The sequence below is a fragment of the Triplophysa rosa genome, linkage group LG17, assembly GCF_024868665.1.
Source record: "Triplophysa rosa linkage group LG17, Trosa_1v2, whole genome shotgun sequence".
Lineage (NCBI taxonomy): Eukaryota > Metazoa > Chordata > Actinopteri > Cypriniformes > Nemacheilidae > Triplophysa > Triplophysa rosa.
In genome coordinates, this window is record NC_079906.1 from 4,990,179 (window position 1) to 5,013,749 (window position 23,571).

Below are 23,571 nucleotides of genomic sequence, written 5' to 3' on the forward strand. Positions count from 1 at the left end.
CCTAAGAGACAGTGAGCAAGAGATTGTGTGTGTGCTAAAAGCAAAGGTCTTTTGAATGGGCATGTTTCTAAAGAGTGCTGTGGGGCCAGACATGCTGTTTTCCTCTTGAGTGTCTCTTCAGCGAGGCAATAAAAAAGGTTAAGGGAAGGTCAGAAAACATTCACGCATGCTGCCACACTTGTGAGCTCACAAAAGGAGAGTGCATCTCTTGAAATTTACTTAAAACCTTTCGGGATAACTATGTTTAAATTTTGATCAGCTTTTTAATTGAATTGATCTATTCCTGTGTGTCAGAAAAAACATTTTTTTTATAACCATGAATAACAACAATTGAATAAGTTCTGGTTTAAAGATAACTTAGCCCGTGTTCTGTGTCTTGTAAAATTCTAATTTCACAAATGACTAAAGAGATTCTGACTTTCACTTCAACAACATTTAGTTTAATTGTGAAAGTAAAAACAAAATGAACACTGCTTTTCTATGCTTGAAACATTGTATAAAAATAGGGTATGTATGTATTTTTTATTTTTTACATTTATTTGTTAGGAGCCATAGTAGTATAATTACAGAACATGACAAATGTCACTATGAGAAGAGAACATTTCCAGAAATGATTTCTACATTTTGTCATGTTTGGACAGTACACACATAATCCAATACAGGTACATTTGACACTTACTGTAAAAACAGATGTAAAGACTTAACAATTAAATAATGTGTTAATATTCACTGCTTGCATTTATACTCTGATATTTTCCACAATCCACTGAGAAAGATAAAACAGGTGATAGGTATAGCTAGTAGAATACTGAATCTGAATTACTATGAATAGGTGAAACTCCTATATCCAAAGTCATTCAATCACTAACAACAAAATCCTGTTGTCTGGTCACAAAACAAGGTGTGATGATGCTCACGCTTTTAAATTCTAATACTATGAGCTTTTGTATTGTGCCACAACGTCTATGCAATATTAAAAAGACATGTAAAAGCCTTGATGTGTCAGGCCGGGTGCAGTCTCAGAGTTCACTCACTCAACACAGATTCGGTCCTGGGAAGGAGAATGCCTGGAGAATTGCGGGGGAGGCAGAACTTTCTGAAGCTGCTCTTGTAGCGTGTGTCTGTGTTTCATCGCATATTGAGTTTTCATCCCAGAATAAGTCTGGAGTCCATGTAGCATTGTGTAAAGCTTCCCTTAGTCTAAGGTGCAGCAAAAAACAAATAAGGAAATTAAATCTATGATAGTTCTGAGAAAATAAAGATAGGACTCAACCAGGAATAACAGGTTCATTGTAAATTTGTCCCAAAATATGTGTTAATGTAAAGAACTACTAAAGATTTTGCAATTACATGAAAAGCAATTCTTTACCTGAGGGCTTAAAGGCTGTAAGTTGCACCACCTGAAATGAATGAGTTTGCTATGATATCAATAAAATAAAAATGTTTATATTATATTAAAACCAGACTAATTAATAATAATATAGTAATAACCAAATTATTATTATTATTATTAAATACATTATTATATTAAAATAATATTATTATTTGACTACTATGTATGGTTTTCAGGTAACCTGATTTCCATTGGCAGCTTTTAATGAGACACTCACAATGTTGTCCTCTTTAAAACGTTCTGAAACAGAAAGAGGAAATTATGGTATATGCTGTGCAGAAAATAGCAAACGGATCGCTTTTAGAAAAGAATATATATGACTTAAATAACCGCACATATACACACCGTTTTTAAAGACAAGGGATCTGCTCATGGGAGTTGAGCTTTCACTGTTGTCTGGGCTGGAATGAGTTGGTAGACTGTGTACCCATGATTCACTGGGGGATTTCTGAGAGGGCATGAAGCTGGTAGGCTGAGAGCAGTTCTTCAACAAGAAGTGATATCAAAAGTGAGACCAATAATCAGAGGAACACGTTATCATAAAACAATGTGTAAAAATGTCTTACTGTAAATGACAAAGCTTTTCGTTTCTCCTGAATTCTTTTTATTGCATTTCGCACCTACAATATTAATAGACAGTTGTAAGTTTACAGTCTGTTAAGGTTTACAAGTAACATTTAAACTGTCATACCTCACTGTTGTACACGGCATAGACCAGGAAAATGTACAGACCCTAGAGAAATTAAATGTTTAGTTAAATGATAAAGATATCTGTTTTGCCAAAAAAATGTGTATGCCAGCTTCGACAGTTTAACTCTTGTATGGTGTTTATGCTTTTGTTAGGCTACTCAAACAATGTTTGCAGGGACTTCTCTCTGTTAAATCCCATTAATGTAAGTGCTATTTGTTTTGTTTTTGTCAAAAAGTATTAGAAGTATTAAAAAACTTATGATATGAGTGAAAAATATATTCATCTTGAAAAATAACAGAATACAAGAGTTAACTGTAGAAGGATACATTGGCCAAAATAATAGAACAACACTAATATTACTATTGTTTTTTGTGTGTATTTATCAAGAACAATTTTCTTCACTTTTGCCAAATGTATATTTTTATGAATATTTCTGGTGTATATTTCAGATTAAGTCAGGGTAAATTTCCATGTAAAGTGGAGTTGAGCATGGAGGGGAGATGCAGTCGAATGATGTCCGAATAAATATGGATGAATGAAAGAACCCCCTATGTATCTGTCAGCGTTCCTACTCCTGCACTTACTCTCCAGCGGTTTCCCTCTGCTGTTCTCATTAGTTATATCCATATCACCTGTACCTTGTTATCTCTAGGGTATTTAAGTTGTTTGTTTTCCCTGCTATTCACTCAGTTATTGGGTCTTGACTGCCAGTCTGACGTTATACCCTCAGTGCTTCCCTCCATCTTCGGGTATGAGAACTTAGTCATTGTTTATGTTATCATTTATGTTCTCTAGCATGGTTTTCTCCCCTTGTGGAGTTATTTTTTTATATATATACAGTATATATATATACCTCAGTCCGAGAAGAACCTTTGTTGGATTATTCTTTCACGAAAAGATTTTTTTTGTTGTTGTTTAAATAAAACCACTTTGCTTGGAGAATTGTCTGGAGTGTTTCGTTTGGGTCGTATCTAACCTTCTGTGGCGTAGCGGCAGATCACCCAGCTACTACACCGAAGATCCGATTTCTAGGCCAGCTCCTGACAGTATCAAAATTGGTACACAGCTGACTGTCAGATTGACTGACGTGGCCTGCCTGAATTTACGTGATGCACTGTTTTTAAAACCTTGGACTTTGACTCAAATTGGACATTGACACAACATCATAAAAGTAAAACGTTTTTTTTTTTGGCAGCAGTTAGAAGATTCACGTATAATATACATTACACTAAGCCAACAGAATCTTTCCGCAGAACAGATTCTGCATAAAACATTCATGACAGACTTGCCCCGGCTAATTATATGAGAAGAGTTTCCGTCCAGTGGTGAATCCAGCCCATGAATCTCTCTATATCTCTCTTGGTATGTGTGTGTACTCCATTTTCCAATATATCTTCTCTTTATCTCTTTCTCAGACAAACACTATAAATCTACATTAACAAGCTCTGGGAGGGAGAATGACTCTCATTCATTATGTGAGAGGAAGGAAGACTAAGCAAGTAAAGAAAAACACAAGAGATCTGCACATGCAACCAAAATGAGAGATAAAGTTAAAAGAAAGTTCTCCCACAAATAAAATCAAAACTTTTAATTTATGTTATGTTGTGTATTACCTGAAAACCATTGAGTATGATGAAGATATAAGCCAGAACCACAGATAAGTGTACCAACACTCCACACAGCCACGTCAAACCTAATACTGGCAATAAGATCAACACTGGCCGCGTCGCTGCCCTGCGCACACACACACACACACATATAATGAAATACACAATTATCACAAGTATTGATAACTCGGACGACTAAGTCAAGGTGAGATTTTCATAACGGTGCTGTAGAGATAAAGCTGAATTGGTTTTCTCTCTTAGTTTAGCTTGCTAGACAAGTGTCTGTCCAGATCTTCAACACCAACAGGAAAAACAAATGACTGTGGACAGAACGGCACAGTTGCATCATATCATTTCAAGACCAGGTGGCCTAGAGACACATGCAATGTGAAAGAGAAACACTCGGACAGATAACAACAAAACTACTGGTCAGTTATGTCATCTGTAATAATCAAATTAATCTGACTAGCTGACAGTTTACTGTTCTTTCTCATTTTAACCTTTATTTTGATAAAAGAGTAAGAAATAATCACCAGGTAAGATCAAGTGTATGAAGTTTGGAATCAGAACTGGGCGTCAGCATTTTTGCCTTGCGACGTGCGCTGGCCACTGTAACCATAACAACACGGAAAAGAACCACAGCATTGACCTAAAAAAAGAACCAAATCGGACATGAGAAATATTAGAGATATTAGAGATATTACAATAGAGATATTGATTTATATTATACATTTTATACATCTTTGCTTGCACTCCACGTGTTTTATCTTATGTGAAAAACATTCCTTTTTAGCTTTCAGGGCCACCTTTCAGAAACTCTGTGACTATCAGAGGAATACTACACCCAAATATGAAATGATTCTTGCATGTCTCGTGAGAAAACATGCGTATGGCAATTAGTCACAAGGCATGAAAGAACCAATGAGATTCAATGTCATTAATGCACAACCATATTTAAACTTACTGTACAGTTCTGTATGTTGCTGTGGATACATGACGTATCAATCTCTAAATATGCTCTAAATATTAATTGTATTCTCCAACAATCAAATAGTTTTGTTTCCGCAAAAATTTATTAACACAGAGTCATGAGACAATTTTCATATTTTGGTGAACTATTCCTTTAATTACCTGAAACTTGTGCTGCTGTCCCTTTAAGAAATACCACTTCACATGTGCAACAAGCCACAAGGCTCAAGCACTTATTTATTAAAAGATTTTAATGTTATGAAAGATGTTATTTAGCATTCAGACTACATTGAAAACATTTGGACCTCAATGTTACAGAATTCTAAATCATTCTCAGGAACCGCATACTTACAGACACGACAAACAGCACGGGTCCTGCAAAAGCCCAAATAACAGCCGACTTCACATTCAGCCAGCAGTATTCCTCTGCCTTGTAACGGTCCAAAGTAACTGCCAAGGTTACAGCCACTATAACAACAGGCAGCCCTAAGAGAGACAAAACAGACCAAATGCATGAGAAGAGGATTAATAAGAGCATTAATGAGATGATACACACACACACACACATGCAGGCTTCTCACCCCAACCCAGCACATAGTAGAGCTTCATTCTCCTCTCCTCGCTGATGTTAACAGAAACGACTTTACTCCACAGCAGTAAGCCCTCCACCAGCATCCAGCAGAAAGATGACAGAAAAAACAGGTGGAGGAGGACTGTCACCAACCAACAGGCTTTCTGCATGAAACCAACACACATGCACAAATGCTTGCCATGAGTTTCATTGTAAAAAAATAAAATGTTCTCCCAAAAAGTATATTAACTTTTTAAAGTTAATTGAAAACCTTTTTTATTTAGTATTTATAAGACAGTACATGAAACAATTGATCGTGTTGGGTATATTGAGTAATATTAGCCTAAACATGTTGCTACCAAGATTATGCTGTGATAAAATGTGTCAGAATGTTTTCCCAACTTGCCAAACATTGTCATTTGAACAAACAATTTAATATTAAACATAAGGTTTGAAAGTTACCAACATGCATTGCGGCATGTGCAGTTCTGTGATTGTAACTAAAAAATAATAATGAAAAATCAAATAAAATATTATTAAGGATTATAAGGATTACTGTATTAATGTTTGCTAGCTTTATTTATGCTGTTGTTGTCACTGTTAGTTTGCCTTTGTATTTAGAGTTGCTTTTTTACTTAATGAGGTTTTACGCTGTAAAAAAAGCTTGTAGAAAAGAGAAAATGTTCTAGAAGCGGGGGCAACAGAAATATGCTGTAAAATAACAGTTTTCCCACAAAAATTACATGTTTTTCATGTTTTTCTTGTCAATTTGCAATCTTTTTCTGTAATTTTTTTACCATATTTCAAAAATAGACAGTAAAAATCCCAGTAAAAAAATGAAATTTTCCCGCAGCTTGGGCACCAGAAATATACCATAAAATAAAAAAATAAAAAATTACACAATTTTCATGTTTTTCTGATATCATTCGACAGGTTTTGGCTGTAAAAAAACAGTAAAATTACAGTTTTTCGACATTATACGTCTAAAAAATAACAGTAAAATTCTGTAAAGGTAGTGCTGTTAGTTTTGAAGACACATCGGTTTCTACTTGGAAGATACTTGGAATTAGATTATCACCCTCTATGTCTAAAACCAATTAGTAATGTTTCATATAGATAAAACATAATGCTAAATAAGTAAAAGAAGCTAAAGAAGTAAAAATAAGTTTTTACAAGTTTTAAAGTTTTAAAAATACACATCTTTAATAATATTTCAGAAATATGTTGTACTTTTTGTTAACATTTTCAAAAGAATTTCTGTTAATATTTTTGTTAATCAACATTTTGTTGACCCAGTACTCAAAAACCAGTGTTGGGATGGTTGAAATACATCAATATATCAGAGAATATTTAAAGATCACACCTGATCTTTAGCAGCCCAGTCACTGAATATTAGGAGTAACTGAGACACAGCCAGAGCCACTATTAGGTTTTTGTGAACAGTAGTACGATCTGACTTCGGAACACTAGAGGGAGACAGAGAAAAATAAATAGTATGGTTCCCATGGGTCAGATGCTGGATATGAAAGCAGCATTATCCAGTAAAATATGTATAATAATAATTATTAACACATATAATCATGAATTTGGAGATCACAGATACACTCAAGGAGTCACAAAAGTGAATAAAAACTTACCCAAGAGCAATGAAGAGAATAAATGTGAAGGTGAGTCCACAGAGAGACACACCAGAAGCAATGAAACTGAAAATCTGAAGGCTTATATAATGGCTTTCTCCCTACAACACAAACAAACAGTATCTCAGTTTACAGAGACCATCCTTGTCACATATGTCATTTAAAATTGAATTGAAAAGACGTTATAAATTCTATTTAAAACACGATGCAGAACTGTGACTTAAATTTAAAATCGAATAAGCAGAAACAAGATGGAATGAAATTTATGAAAATGTTGTGTTGTCATTTCTCAGTCATACGTACTGTAATAACACACAAATACCACACACATGAGTTTCTATTTAATTCATTTATGAGTACAAACTGTTTTTGAAATTGCGCTAAATAATAGATAAAACGTAGTCAATAAGGGCCCTAGATGGGTGATAAAATGCCAGTTAGTGTATTTCATTATATTTAATAATTACATTTTATTTTAAGGACCTATAAATCCAATCCTGCTGTCTAAAATTTTAACTATAACCAGAATGAAGCAATATATTTATGTTGGCAACATCACAGAAGTGATATTTTGAAGTCATAGCTCTTGTATATCAAATAGGGAAATCTTCAAACTTGAGATTACAAATCAAAGAACAATTATATCATACATTTTGTTTCTGACTGTCTAAGACAGTTTATATTTATATACAGTATATCAAACAAAACAACCTTACCTCAACATCCTCGATCTGTAACAGCAAGGCAAAGTTTGTGGTGTGGTTACAGTAACAGGTAGTAGAGTTATTCTGAGACAAAATTTTGAAACAGCCCTTTTTTGACCAACCGCCCCCCTGCCTGAGGTGTGAAACCAAAGAAACAAGATTTAGCCTACATGAAAAATACACAACAACAACAAAAAAGAATAAATACATAAAAATAAATAAATAAAAATCTCTTACGTCAAATTAAAATCCCAAAATGCGCAGATGATTTCCTTTGACGTTTCCTAGTGAAAGAATAAGGGAAACGCTGTAGCATGAAAAGCGTAATGAAAGTATTTTAACGGAAAAAAATATTTCATAATGCGTTCTCTAAAAAAACAGTCATGTAGAGTCCATTACAAAAATATCTGAGCTGTTTTGTTAATGGTTTACAGTGCCTGTAAATATACCTCAGTTATGTGCCGAAGCGTGAACTGTACAGCAATGCTGACATACTGTCCATCTCTCAACACTGCACTGGAGATGATGGATGAACCCAAGACCATTCTAAAATACAACACAGTGTTTGTCAAATGAAAGATGACAATGTTTTACAAGCAATTCTCCGTTTATTGTAGAATGACCATGTCTTACTTCAGAGAACCATCAGTGGCTGTAGGAGGAAGAGTAATGTTTTGCTGGATGTCGGAGAAACATTTGACAGAGTTGTACCATGTATTCAACAAAGTCACTTTTCTGTAGCCTAAACAAGAACAACACATATGCATCAAAAGAAGAAAATTGCATAAGGTTTTAATACACCGCCACAGTGTCACAATGTCAGAAACTATCATGGACTTTTAGTTTTTGTCACAGTGACCAGCTGGTTGTAACTCTCCACATCACCCGGACTGCCATATCTCACTACATTACCCATAACCCTTTGCTGGACTCTTCTTTATCCATGATTATATTCACCTGTGTCTCATTGACCTCAGTTTGTTAGGCCACGTTTACATGATGCGTTTTTGAAAAGCTTCACGTACACATGACAGCGTTATCAAAACGATCTGCATTTACACGGATCCAGGAAAACGGATAAAACACTGTAGTATGCACGCCAGGCCAGTGGATGGTGATGTTGTAGTGTAAAGTAACAGGACGTTGACACATACACATGCACAGTTATAAGCCAAAAGTGCTTTTTAATACCGTTGGTCGACGTATATGTGTGTTTAAAGTCTGGCGAATGTAATAGTGTGTCTCCGCTTGTCTTGTGGGTGCAGCAAATCCACATTTTGCTGGGGAAACGTTAATACATAGTCGAGCAGCGAGAGCTCACAGTACGGGAAGCCGCTATTTAGTTTTAGCTATACTCTGCTTGACTGAGCGCGTAATACGCATGCGCGTGACGTCATCGTTTTCAGAAAGTTCCGTCTTGCAGTTTACATGGAAACGATGGATCAAAAGTTTGCGTTTTCATTCCCCTAAAACGCCGTTTCCGTGTAAACGGACAGCTAAAACGCATTTTTTTTTTTGCGTTTTCAGATGAAAACGGTCTCGTGTAAACGGCCTCCAGTCTCTCTGGTGCCAAATCTTGCTAGTAGTAATACTGCTTCTAGGTCTGCCATTGGTTTTCTTGGACCCGGTTTTTCTTGTTTTCAGTCTTTTGTTTTGTTTTGTTTTATTTTATGGATGGATTACATGGTATTTTTACCTTTGCCTGTTGTGTGTGTCATGAGCTTGGTTTTCAATAAACTGCTGCAAGTGGATCCTCACTCTTTGTGTCTCTGGGCAGTTGGTTACAGTTTTAGTTTAATTTCCTGTAGTCTTTGTTACTATGGCAATTCATTTGCTCGTCACACATGTTAGTTATTTAGTTTATTTGGTTGTCGGTTGTGTATTATGAACACTGTTACGTCGCTTTTTTGCATCTTTATAGATAAAGGTAACAAACTTGGCTTGCTGTCCTCGAAGGGGGCTCGAACCAGGGGCGGCATTTGCGTATGGCAGTAATTCACATAGCCTACAGAAGGTTCAAGTAAACCTTAAGACCTTAAAAGTTTCCATAAATTCGGTAGAGTGATCCCTCAATCCTTCATTCGATTCGGAGCTTTTAGATTTTTTTAAACTTGGACAAAATCAGACTGAATGATTATTTATCAAATTGATTTGGGTTTCATGATCTGTTTGCAGTGTTGCGGTAAAAATGAAAGATTATCAGTTCAGAATGACTTGATGGCTTTTACAAAGCATATATTTGAATGTGGTTTTAAATACCCATACCATTGTTATGAAGTTCCTTCATATCTTTGGCTGGAACAGAGATGCAGTCACCATTTCCCACATCTGACCCACAGAATGCCGAAAAACCAGAGCCTTCGGACAGAATCTTCTGCTGGACCTGCAGCTCTGGAAAACAGATGCCGACAGACATTTGTTTTGTTCCTGACTTGGGGTTGTGTTTGTTGCTTCATGTATTCATGGCTGTATAACTCACTGATATTCTCGCTTTGTATCTGCACAATGTCCGTGTCGTTCATCAGCAGAGAGTTGAGGTTTGTCACCATGCGGTCTACATTCTGTATCACAGCCATTGGCCCCTTAACTACCTAAAGTACAACAATTGTTATTAAAGGTAATACTTTTACCCCTTTACTTTTACAGTTAATATACAGTAAAGCATTGTTTTTTCACCTCTTTGATGCTGTTCCATGTGGCATTGTCTTGGTTAAGAAGTGAATCTGCCAGGTTAATGAAGCTCTGACCGAGTCTCTCAGCATCATGGCAGCTCTTGTTGGCTGTGCTCGGCAGGTTCGAAGCCCGAGAGAGAACACGCATCAGAGAAATGATGTCCCTGCCCTCTAGGCCTTTCGGTTCCATCGACACAGCCTGCTCAGATACGTTTAACAGATGCGAAACTGAGGTCCAGCTCTGTCCATCTACAGTATCAGAGAACACATCGTCTGCAGACTGACAGAAGCAGGGCACAAGGTTAGATAAAAATAACAGAGATATAATGACTTCAGTATACGTTTTTCAGGTATTCTGGTTTAAAAAGAAGATTGTGCATGTGTGGGTGGATGTGTGGGTGGATGTGTGTGTGTGGGGGGGGGGGGGTAGTGTATACCATGCCAAGCTTCATGAGATGTTGCATGAAGGAGCTCGGGTTGGACTTCAGAGACTCTTTGACATCTTTCATCTTCACATAGCATTCTGTGGAACAGAGTAAGCTGTCGGTCTCAATAACTACACCAAAACATGCACCCGGAGTTCTCTTTAAACCCCAAACGTACGAACCTTTACTAAATTTGCAGATGAAAGGATATGTGTGTGTGCATGGGGTGGTGCTGTACTCATGGCGACCATCAGAGGAGACACTAAAAATTGTACATTGATCTTTCTGTATCTGTGTTGGCTTCTGGGGATCTGTGGAAACAGAGGAACATTATATCCACTGCAAGCCAACAGAAACTTTGACTACATGTAAAAAAATTAATTTCTACACCCAATATAATCCAAAGTCGTTCACCAAAAATGTGAAAATGCTGTCATCATTTACTTACCCTTAAGTTATTTCAAACCTGTATTTCTTTGTGCGGTTGAACACAAAAGAAAATTTTGAAGAATGTGGGAAACCAAACCAGATGGGGCACCATTGACTAGTGCATTTTCCCTAGTAGTCAATTGGGCTCCAGAACTGTTTAACATTCTTCCAAATATCTTACTTTGTGTTCAGCAGAACAATGAGATTTACACGGGTTTGGAACAACTTGAGGGCGAGTAAAATTGACAGAATTTTCATTTTTGGATGAACTATCCTTTTAAGCCACATGAAACAAAATATTGAATCAAATGATTTAATTTATTTAACCATGCAGATGCACCCTATTTTTTTGTAAGTTGTCGACCCCCCAAAAAAACAAGCGTAGGAGCGAAACGTAATAGGCGACAGGAAACATTCATTATTTTTAGCCATGTCAAAGGATTATTTCACCACCCTATGTGAACCTGAGAGTTGGATAGAGAAGCTAAATTGAATTGATCTATGTCCCCGCTGAAGCTTCACGTCTTATTGCCTGTATCCACTTGTGTCTACTTAAAGGCTGGCTTTTATGGTTCAGTAGCTTTAAAAAAAACTTAGTTCTGTGTATTTTAGCTTGTTTGCTGTACACCCTGACAAGGAGGCAGCTTCCCGCAAAAGAAAGTCAACGGAAAGAGTTGGATTGTTTTCCACTGCGGTGTGGGCGTGGCCTAAATGCGCTCTTTCTCTATGGAGTGGCTCAGAGATGACACATTTTTGTATGCAAACCCCGGAAGCGAGTTAGCATTTTAAGACTTCCGGTTCCATCGCCCCAAAGTCAGTGTGTTTTTTGAATGGGTTTTCGGTAAATCGCCTGAAATAAGGTCTGTAGCTAACAAAACCTCTAAATATTTCCACGTTTTAATCTATGACATAAAACACACCAGTTATAACCCGCTTGTGATTTTTTTAAACCTTTATTGTGTCTTTAGGATGGCGGTTGCTAACAAGTTGCTAAAAGCGACTACTTCCTTTGGCAGGGACGTTTAGAGGACATGGCGCATATAAATCTCATAAATAATGCAACATGGGCACAGATCTCTAAAAGCATTGTTGGGGATTCATTCACAGAGTAATTACTTACCAGGGAACAAGTTTTTAATAAAGTTTGAGAAAGTTGTCGGAGGCTGGGTGGTGGTGACGTTGATATCGAGCGACCGTAGTGTAGTCTGTTCATAGACTCGCGTTATCTTTTTACTTCTGGTGATTGTACGTAGGCTTCAAAAATAGCAAATATTGTGTTAATCTGTAAAGATTATCTTGATAGACAAAACGTGTAAACATCATGATCTCCAAAATCACAGATCTTCCAAAAGTCTATGGGAAAAATGCATAGGCTTTCGGTCGAGGGAACCAGCGCTGTGCTTACTTCCAGGTTAGCCTACAAAAATACGTCATCTCTGAACCACTCAATAGTGATAGTGACTCAACAGTAGACTACTGCTTTCAAAATGCTCTTGCCATACTGTGATGTCATGAGCAACACACCTCTGATTTCTATAAGGGAAACCGAGGAAAAAGCAGACGTGACACTATTGACAGGTGATGGCGTGATGCAACGAGGAAGGACGTTACACTGGTTAAAATAGACAATTTCTCTATCAACATTTGTTAGAAACATTTAGGATAATGTAGTGAACAAAGTATATAACACTGTGCTAGTGTTTTGTGGGATATTTTAAAGCAAAATGTGTGAACCTGAGGGAAACTGACTTCACATTACTTCTAAAAGGACTTTAGTTAAAATACCATTTGATAAAAGGGGGAAGAAAAGGTCAGAAAGATTTTGTTTAAAGGAGTAATGACACAAAGGACCAAACTTTCCTTGTTCTTTTGACATGTACAGTGAGGGAAATAAGTATTTGATCCCCTGCTGATTTTGTAAGTTTGCCTACTTACAAACAAATGAAGGGTCTATAATTTTTATGGTGGGTTTATTTTAACTGATAGACACAGAATATTAAAAAAATCAGGGGGAAAAAATGTTATATAAAGGTTATAAATTGATTTGCATTTCAGTCAGTGAAATAAGTATTTGATCCCCTACCAACTAGCAAGAATTCTGGCTCCACAGATTGGTTATGTGCCTATATGGACCACAGATTAGTCCTGTCACTTTAAGAAAGTACTCCTAAATCAGCTTGTTATGTATATAAAAGATGCCTGCCAACAGAATCTGTATCTTCCAGTTCAACCTCTCCAACACCATGGTCCAGACCAAATAGGTTTTAAAGGATGTCAGCGACAAGATTGGAGACCTGCACAAACCTTGAATAGGCTACAGACAGAAGCTTGGTGAGAAGGAGACAACTGTTGGTGTGATTATTTGGAAATAGAAGATATATAAAATAACTATCAAATGCCCTTGTTCTGGAGCTCCCTGCAATATTTCCCCAATGGGGTAAAGATGATCATGAGAAATGTTAAAGATCAGCCCAGAACTACACGGAAGAAGCCTGTTAATGATTTCAAGACAGTTGGGAACACAGTTAGCAAGCAAAACATTGGTAACACATTGGTAACACGCTATGCCACAGTAGACTGAAATCCTGAAGCACCCGCAAGGTCCTCCTGCCCAAGAAGGCCCGCCTGGCTCGTCTTAAGTTTGACAATGAACATAAAAATGATTCAGAAAAGGCTTTGGCGAAAGTGCTGGCACTGCTGTGAGACCAAAATGGACTCCTGTGTTTGGAGGGAGAGAAATGCTGACTATGAGCCCAAGAACATCATGTCTACAGAGAAGCACAGTGTTGGAAACATTCTGCTTTAGGGCTTTTTCTCTGCTACAGGTATACAGGATGACTTCACCGCATTGAGGGGCTGAGGGACGGGCCCATGTACCGTAAAATCTTGGACGAGAACCTCCTCCCATAGGTCACTGAAGATGGGTCATGGATGAGCCTTTAACATGACAAAGACGCAAAACATATTGCCAAGACAACCAAATAGTGACTTAAGGAGAAGCACATTAAATGTCCTAGCCAGTCTCTAGACCCTAGTCCTATAGAACTTCTGTGAAGGAGGCTAAAACTCCAATTTGCTGAGCGACAGCCAAGAAACCTTAAAGATTGACAGAGGAGAGGACTAAATGTATCCGGACATATGTGCAAACCTGGTGACCAACTATCAGAAATGTCTGACCTCTGTGCTTGCCAACAAGGGTTTCTCCACAAAGTACAAAGTTATGTTTTGCTTGGGGATCAAATACTTATTTCATTGACTGAAATGCAAATCAATTTATAACCTTTATATAACATTTTTTTCCCCTGATTTTTTTAAATATTCTGTGTCTATCAGTTAAAATAAACCCACCATAAAAATTATAGACCCTTCATTTGTTTGTAAGTAGGCAAACTTACAAAATCAGCAGGGGATCAAATACTTATTTCCCTCACTGTATAGGACGTAGTAGTATCATTTATAACATCCAAGCAAGTTTCATATCCCATACGATCGTTTTTGCGTAGAAACGGCTGAATAGGAGATGTCACTAAGGAGATTCTGGTGATGGATGACGAGATGAATGGATGGATGGATGGATGAGACAATATAACAAAAGATTACTCCATTTACCTGGACAGTCGAGCGTGGCCGACAAATTCTTAACAGACGGATGGACAGTCAAGTTCCAGTCCTCCCACCTAAAGATCGCTCTGTGATTGGTCAACTCTGAGCACGCTTCCAGCTCCTTCACCTCCTTCAACTCCAAAGCTCCGTCCCAAATGTTAAGATCAGTCAAGTTTCCAACAAACGGCTCTGTGAAAGTTCCACCAAAGGTATCCTGGTCCTGCCCCACTATGAATATTCCATCTCCATGGATGTCCTGAGGATCGGCTGCCACTGTCCCTGAATCGCTTTCCTTTCCATCCACATAAATAGCCCAAAATGTATCATGTCTGCGCCATGTGACGCATACATGGTGCCAGTTTTCATCAAGCGGCAGCTCGGCTTTGTAAGCAGGATGATTTCCTTGAATGAGAAGCGCTAGCCGAACCTTTTTTGCAGGTTTATTTGGTCTTGTCTCTTCTATCTGTCCGCGCAGCTGGAATTCATTGGTGAAAACAGGCGATGCGTATGAGAAGACAGTGGAGATGTTCTCGTGCCGGGGGTCCCACTGGACGCGCGCGCAAACGCTTACCGCGGACAGCGACGGGAAAGACGCATTCATACGAGCAAAGCCATCCTTGAACTTAAAGGATAAACCTGGCAGGACTGTTTCTGTTAAAGTTACAAAATATCGACAGGTTATTCATTTATTTCATTAAGGGGCTTTACAAAAGTTACGACTCGCCGATTGACCTAACATCAAACAGAGTATCAACAGAGACACATTACAGTAAACACTGCTAAAAGCTGGAGTCAAGCACACAAAAGAATCTTACTTTTCTTGACCTGACCGGCCATTGGGTTCTTTGCGTTTCTGCTTTGAAACCAAATGGGGCCTTTCAGGTTGTGTCTGGTGAGCAACTGCTGGGCTCCTTCCTCGTCGTCGTTGAGCTCTGAGAGTGTGAGTTCACCAAACTGACCCTTGCAATTTTTCAGAGCATTGTCAAAACCTAAAGTTGCATCCACAAGCTGGTACACTGATTTTTTGTGGATCAGAAGATTTGAGTCGGCAGTATCTGAAACACATTGTGTAAAGACTGAATTCATATTCATGGAGAGATTTGAGTTATTACAATGTCAATGACAAATTGACTTATGTTGAAGATACAGTGTAATATCTAAATCGCATGGCACTCAGTCAGTCGTAATACAAGATTCTGCTGCTTCAAATAAATGATGTTTTCATTTTTACCTCCATATGTAGATTTAGGTTTATTCACTAAACAGATCCTACATTTTGCCTTAAAGGGATAGTTCACGGCAAAATACAAATTCTGCCATAATCATTTATTAAAAATAACGTTCGAAACCTGTATATGATGCTTTTTTAGAAGCTATTTTGAAATACAATGAAAGTCAGTGGGGTCCAATGTTGTATGGTTAAAAATTCTTCAAAATATCTTCTTTTGAGTTCAGCAGAATAAATAGTCATACAGGCTAACAATGATATGAGGTTGAATAAATGGTTTTGGGATGAACCTTTCCTTTAAAAAACAACAAAGAGTACAACTTCGGAAATCATATCACTGTGCCTTTAAGGTTTCTTTTTAGGTGGATTTTGCTTTCTGTACTAAGTGTCTATTAAAGCTACGAATTGTACCTTTTGTCTCTCTTTCGTCAGCTTTGAAACATAATATTGCAGACTTGCTGTATGTTGTAAATCAGCTAACATTTCCCATAAGGGGTGATGGCTCAAATTATAAATCAATATCGTTAGCTTACTGTTGTAAATTGTGGTGAGGCAAGGAGACAGTTCTCAACACTGATTGTTTATGTTTTTACTCAATAACCAGCCTGATCTCACAGGAATTCGTAACTATTTTACGAGGTGGCTAATTGGCATGAAATGGTACTTTGTGAATCGTACAAAAATGTATGTTTTGTAGAAAAAAGCAATACTGAAGCCCCACCCCTAACCACGCCCCTAAACCTAACGACACTGGCGTGAAAGCAAAGCGTACTAAAATATATGACTGAGATCGTACAAATTCATACGAATTAGCCAAAATTTGCTATAAAATAGTTTCGTTTTTGCTGTGGGATTGTGTTGCAATAACTGATTATTTTAAACAATAAAAAATACATCAAATACATAGTTTCAAAATACATCAAAATATTAAACGGTCAGTTGTAACACTACAAGCGTAAATTATAAAAAGAAAGTATTTACTCACCTAGAAATCCACTTTCTGCCATGTCTGACTGTTCACACATGCCCACGATCTTTATTGTAAAACATGCAGGGAAGGAAAACACCAAAGTAGTTGTAATTATTAAGTAAAGTAAGCAATTATTGATTTCATAGATTAGAAGATTTAAAGGATCAAGAATGTAAGAATCAAACATTACCATTGCATTAGCCAAAATAACTCCAAAGAGCAATGTGGACATCTTCACATCTAGACAAAGCAGGATAAAGTTGCTTTTAAAAATGACAAAAACGTTAAAAAACAAAAAAAGATGACCAGGTGATCACATTGAAGTTCCTTGTTTTACAGGAAAGCAGCATTTTATTTAATCCGTCTAGTGTTCCTCTATTCTAAGTTCCTTATTCTATTGTATGTTAAATGTAATTATTATCAACCACGTATAACACAAAACCCAGTATAAACTATTTTATTTTTACAGTTGTAGTATTAATGATAAAAGATGTAACTTACATGTGTATTTAGAGTTGCGCCTTCTGTTATTTTCCGTGTGATGATCTTCAGGGGACCAGGCATCCATACGTTTTTTTTAAAGTGTGTTTTCACTTGAATAACACAGATGCAGGTGAGATTTCATTTGCATGTGTGATTTAGTTACTGTGCATGTAACTCATCTTGGCTTACACAGTTTTTCATCCATCATCCATTTCCAAATCTGTCTCATCCAGGTTGAGCTGCTCTTTCTCTCCAGTGTCTGTGAGTCTGGGAAGGAGGTGAGCACAGACCCCCTCGTAGATGTCCAGCCCACCAGCTTGGCCGTCGTTTTGCCACTTTGCTTTGTAATGCAAATGGATCTCATTTATCTAAGCAGATTTCTTACGCAAGCAGTGTGAAAGTTGGCACACCGAGTTCATCGAGAACAGCAGGAGACCTTCGCAATACCTCCTATTTATGCCCATATGTGGCATAACTTCACATATACACATACACTTTAAGTGCAGAATTATCACAAATAATAAACTTAATCTGAACCAAATAATTACATATGCAAATTTTGTTATGCATCTTTTACAAACTAGGAGTGTAATTGCCAACTGAAGGTTTGTTTAACCTTTTTCTTGCATGTTGCTTAGAAAGCCTGTTTGCTGTGTTTTCTGTATAACATTTGTGTCCTGGTGGACGCTTCATCAGAGACCACAACAAAAGCAGTGACATCACTAATGCACAGTGTACACCAGGGTGTCAAAGAAAGGCTGCTATTAGTATTCACTGTAGGGAGGATCTCACATCAGTCTATAGATTGTGGCCTCAACACCAGCTAGGAGGTCACACCAAATGAACTCTTTCGTCTTCGCAAGTCCCACACAGAATATAAAACTGTAAAGTTAAATTGTGTTTCATTTGTGCTTTATTCTTTTAATGTCATTTAAAAATAATATTTATGTATTGTAGGCCTAGGATTATATTTACACATAAACGCACAAATAAATCAAATCAAATCAAAATGTCTCAAAGAAAGGATTTCAAGGAATTCATCAAATGTCTTTTTCATAATATTTACTTTATTATTTTTACAAAAAAATATACACTTAAAGGACAGTTCACCCAAAAATGAAAATTCTGTCATCATTTACTCCCCCTCAAGTTGTTGTAAATCTGTATAAATTACTTGTTCTGATGAACACAGAGGAAGATATTTTGAAGAATGCTTGTAACCAAACTGTTCTTGGCCACCATTGACTGCTACAGTAGTAAAAAATTCTTTGTAAATTTCTATGTATTGTTGAACACAAAAGAAGATGTTTTGAAGAATGTAGGAAAGCAAACAGTTCTGAGGCATTTTTGACCACCATTGTCACCATTTTCCTACAATGGTGGCCAAGAACTGTTTGGTTACAAGCATTCTTCCAAATATCTTTCTCTGTTTTATCAGAACAAAGAAATTTATACAGATTTGGAACAACTCGAGGGTGAGTAAATGATCATTAAAACATAAATATATTAAACATATTATAAAACATAATTTTTATTTTTGGGTGAACTTTCCCTTTAATTAATAAAAAGTAAAACAAAATAAAGGCATCCATAGTCTTTCAGGTCATCAGGAATCATCCATTCAGAATTCCAACAGAATTCCCCTTTCCACATAATTTATGACTCCCCGGTGCCTCAACAAAAGCTCACGGACCACAGTGACACTTGCCTTCTGAATGTTGGCTAAGTTCCTTCCTCTCCAGACTAGCTCCCACAAAGCAGATATGCCAAGCAGGGGACCAGAATACCAGCCGTCATAGTGTTATTGAAAGAAAATCAGATGAGCACTTAAAAATACAGCTAGGTAAATGTAGAACAATACAAATGCAATACACTGAGGAACATGAGCACATTATTTCGAAATGAAATAGCTAGCATGTGTGTTTCTTTATATGGGCAGTTCTTTCTTTCTTTCTTTCTTTCTTTCTTTCTTTCTTTCTTTCTTTCTTTCTTTCTTTCTTTCTTTCTTTCTTTCTTTCTTTCTTTCTATACTGAATGAAGGCCTATCAATCTGTACACTATCTATTTCACTTTATGGTTCACCTTCACATACAACGTCTTGGACGTATGAGAAAAGTGCCATTGTTCAAAGCTGAAACACCTACAGCTGGCAGCCATACTGCACTGAGTAACTTATAAGTTACAGGTTTAAGACCGACTCACTTAATGCTCCAGCATGTACAATACAGCGCAATGAATCCTGTGTCATAAAACACAACTTCGCTTGGGCCTTAAATGAGTATTACTGCTTTAGTCAGAGGAGGAGAAGTTCAGGAATTTTCCAAAGGGAACCCAGAGCAACAGACAACCGCAGTGAGAATAAAAGCAGAGAGGTGCCTTTTAAACACTTGCTTTGTCATGGCAGATGCTCAATCACTTACTAACCAGCAGATTGGTGCTTCGCTAAAACGACTCTGAACCCACATCCATGTGTAGAGGTTCAAATGAATTATGGGAGTTTTAATTGAATTAATTGGATAACTTTTATTTGCTCGGAGGTTGCTCTCTTATTGTTCACAGTTAGTGACGAGTTTCCTTTGACATGAATGAGACAACAGCTGACATAACTGATTTGTTCTTGGAAAGATATGTTTAGGTTTAAATGGACTTTCTGTTTACAATTTTTAATATCTTGGCAAATATGAGCCATTGTTTAAAATTCTAGATAAACCTTAGGAGACACAATAAAGAATATGATTTTTCAAAGAACAAAATATCTGAGAATATTTAATCGTCTCAATTTGCTCTCCATTTAATTACATTTTTGTGGGAAATATTTGAATGACCTAACTTTTCTTTCCTTATATCACCTTAAACAAACCGGTCTCAACATTTATCAACAAAAATATGTCTCTGAGAAAGAATTTTGAGAATGATGTTTCGATTTCATTTTTGTGCTTTGGGAGTTTTTATATTTGCATTTATATTCAAGGCATCATTTAGCAGACGCCTCAAGTAAAATAACGTTCACATTTATAGACCGTTTCAAAGTAACAACACAAACAAACGCTACTGTGCATGCACGATTTTGTGGCTCAAACTTAACATCCGGTACACGTCCGCAAAGAATAGAGTCCCTGTAGATTATTGCTGAAAACAAGCAAAAGAAATAACAAATAAATTAGCTAGAAAGTTGAATGTATGTCTAGCAAGTATTATTTGGGGTTACCACTAGAAATACAGGTAATTGGCTAAACTTAAATGCGACAAAGTTACACGACCCATTCAACAATATTTTTTATTTAATATAATGAACATACAGTAAGATTCAACAAATTGTTTATTTAATACAATTATTATACAATAAAATATTAATTCATATTAATATAAATTAAAAAATAGTTATTTGCCACTAGCCAGACCGATCAGCCAACACAGACCGGAGGTTAACTTCAGGCCAGGCGTGTGCGTCCGATAAAACTGTTTAGTAGACACTTTTACAGATGAGACAGCATTTAACCTTTTGTCTAAAACCTAGTATTATGTATTTAAGTAAAACACTTCACAGAACAAGTCACAGAACAAAACCTTTACGTTGTGCACATGACACGAAGTATCAAAGGTTTGAATGGAAAACCCCTACAAAAAACAAAATCAACAAATCACGTCTTGTTTTCCAGTAAGTCCCTCCCTTTCGCTTCAGATCCATCCACATCCCACATGCGGCCAGCTGCCCCCCTTGAATCAACCCTGACCCATCATGTTCTCAGACCCAACAAAAGCATACAGACATTTATCTTGCTCTCCTCAACATAATACTTCAATTCAGTGACAAGCCCTTCCTCCTTCTCTTCTTCGCATCCACCGTAGCCTGTCGCCGCCGTCGCCTGTTACACATTTCCATGGTAACATTCGATTTCTATGAATGGCATGACAACGTCAAATAGTATTCTGGCTTACAACAGAGGAGAGACAAATGCACTATGGCCTACACGTAGAGAGAGGTAGAGAATCTTCCCAGAAGAACCCAAAATGAAGATCTAAACTCTGCACCCTTGTGAAAAAATAGGGATGTTTTAAAGCATGGTAGCTGGTTTAAGCTGGTCATGTGCTGGTAATATTTTATGTATTAAACTGGTGTACTATATTGGAGAATGTATCTATCTATAGTTCACACCACGACATGAGATCTTTGAAGAAGGAACTTATTGCCGCGATATGCGGAAAGGTATCGCTTTGTTTGGTTCTTTCATTTTACTCATGGTTAATACACTCCAAACCATCTCTATGACCTTTTAGAGCTAGAAAGGAACAAACACAACAACATGAAATAATTTCACTTATAAAATAAATGAGCTTCTTTTTGACCATGGACAAGTAAAAGGTGGCAATTGGGATTTTTCTCTGTGACAATCCTTCTGCCACCTAATAAGGTTTTCTGACAGGCTGCTGCTTATCAGGGCAAGAGACCCACATTTCGTTTTTTTCTTTGTTTTTCCCAACATTCATAGGCCTACATTATGACCAAAAACACATGATATTGATTATTTAAATAAAATCAGGGTGATATGTGGAAATGTGGAGATGGAATGTTGACCTATTTACAAACATTCCTATCAAACACTTTGTTCGTGGCATGTTTGTCAAGCCCTATCTGGCCACAGCAGACACGCTTTATGACCGCGCTCGCTCTCGACCATTAGTGTGGCACTCTGACGGCCAGCAAATCACCATAGAGACGCTCTTTTAGAAGGTCTGCCATAAATGCTGAGGGCGTCAGATGAGACAATAGAGGAGGGAGGGGGGAATCTGGACCAATCAGATGATGCTTGAGGTGTGCAGATTCTGATCATGTGAACGATTTGTCCTAACTGACCTATAGACTTAGGAGGCCTATTGCACAAAGCGAGATGAACAAACTCTGGGTTGCAGAGTAAACCAGAAAAACCCAACCTGGTTTAGATCAGGTTCAGCTGTTGCACAACGCTTGGTTTATACGTTTATATGTTCTTTGTCAACTAAGGTTTGATCCAGAGTTCGTGAGGCACGTGCACCTGAATGTGTGACACGTGCGGGAAACAGTCAATCACACGGAACACGGAAAGCATCATCAGTTTAAAGAAATCATGAAAGAAATCTCATGAATTAAAACACATTTACCAGGCAGGAATAAACACTGCTGCAGTGAAAGTTTGAGAAGACAACTACTGACTATAGCAATGCAAGCGAATCAACTGAATTTTAATGTTTTATCAGGTTTACAAAAAGAACAAATGAAAACACGTATGCTTCTTTAACTTTGAAAAGCTTTATATACTGAAGTTTGTATCTATACGTACAGTATAGTTATATTAATTTAAATGCTTGGTTTATTATTAATTGATTAATATTTATCAACTCATGTAATAATTATATGAGTTATATGAATTATACATAATTATAATCAACAAAAAATAAATATATTAAACAATTAGCAGCAAAAGATTTTCCCTCTAACATCTTATCAATTTTAACTTTTCTTATTTGGAGTGAGATACAAGGGGAGTGGCTTCACTTCGTCACATATATGTCACTTTGCTCAGCGCTGATTGTTCCAGTTTTGGTTTCAGAATAAAACCTGCCCCGGAGCAGGTTAGCTGTGTAGTGTAAGTTACCATGGAGACGAAATCCGCTTCAAACCAATCCACCTTCTTGAGCCCGAGAACTCAGTATGCTCAAACTAAACGCGAAATTACCTGGCTGTCAGTAATGAGCCAATGGGAGGACAGATGTCTGAATGGAGTGGAATGTACATTGGTTTCCTTTTATTACTAGCCAACAGTCTGTGTTAAAAACAATTGTGATATAGACAATATATTAATTATGTAAAAAATCAATAAATTGTCTTCTTGTGTATAAATTGTGTAATACACATTTGTACCACTGTGACAATGCATCCGCTGCACCTATAATTGTGTCACAAATGCAGAGCTACAAAGTTTGTTAAAAAAAAAAAAGCAAAATGGCTCTGTTCTGACACACACTGACACCTTGTGGCAATTCGTGCACTAGTTCGCTCTCAGTTCATGGTAAAGATTCCCTCGAAACGTTCGGAGGTTGTCGGAGTCAGTCGCCTCTGGCATCCTCTCTCTCTCTACGTGGTGGCCACGGCTACCCCTGAATGATTGATGGCCACCTATCTGGCCACCTCCGTTGTGCGAAGCAGTTTTA

The 23,571-nt window shown here is 37.2% G+C and overlaps 1 protein-coding gene across 5 annotated transcripts; it reads right to left on the reverse strand.

Moving 5' to 3' along the window:
* Nucleotides 1-449: 449 nt before the first annotated feature.
* adgrd2 (adhesion G protein-coupled receptor D2) lies at nt 450-17,666 on the reverse strand. 5 transcript variants are annotated; one of them, XM_057356554.1, is made up of 27 exons: nt 17,572-17,666; nt 17,401-17,492; nt 17,090-17,139; nt 16,915-16,963; nt 15,517-15,756; nt 14,708-15,352; nt 10,852-10,980; nt 10,682-10,767; nt 10,249-10,524; nt 10,052-10,163; nt 9,838-9,963; nt 8,206-8,314; nt 8,022-8,118; nt 7,810-7,856; nt 7,585-7,705; nt 6,869-6,969; nt 6,595-6,697; nt 5,242-5,395; nt 5,013-5,146; nt 4,225-4,340; nt 3,698-3,818; nt 2,085-2,126; nt 1,960-2,013; nt 1,739-1,877; nt 1,575-1,633; nt 1,370-1,418; nt 450-1,200 (listed from the first exon to the last, which is right to left on the reverse strand). In XM_057356554.1, exons 2-27 carry the CDS (start codon nt 17,465-17,467, stop codon nt 1,196-1,198), a joined length of 3,231 nt encoding a protein of 1,076 aa, XP_057212537.1. In that variant the 5' UTR covers nt 17,468-17,492; nt 17,572-17,666; the 3' UTR covers nt 450-1,195. The 5 variants fall into 5 exon arrangements, with proteins under 5 accessions (XP_057212537.1, XP_057212539.1, XP_057212536.1 ...); XM_057356556.1 differs by having other exon boundaries at nt 1,611-1,633; nt 17,401-17,659; XM_057356553.1 differs by having other exon boundaries at nt 451-1,200; nt 17,401-17,659.
* Between the last annotated feature and the right edge of the window lie 5,905 nt (nt 17,667-23,571).

Coding starts and splice junctions, on each gene's coding strand:
- adgrd2 (XM_057356554.1), bottom strand. CDS start 17,467: ATGGATGCCTGGTCCCCTGAAGATCATCACACGGAAAATAACAGAAGG. Junction 10,981..14,707: donor GGCCACGCTCGACTGTCCAG/GTAAATGGAGTA, acceptor CTGTTTCCACAG/ATCCCCAGAAGCCAACACAG. Junction 2,127..3,697: donor TCATACTCAATGGTTTTCAG/GTAATACACAAC, acceptor TAATTTCTCTAG/GGTCTGTACATTTTCCTGGT.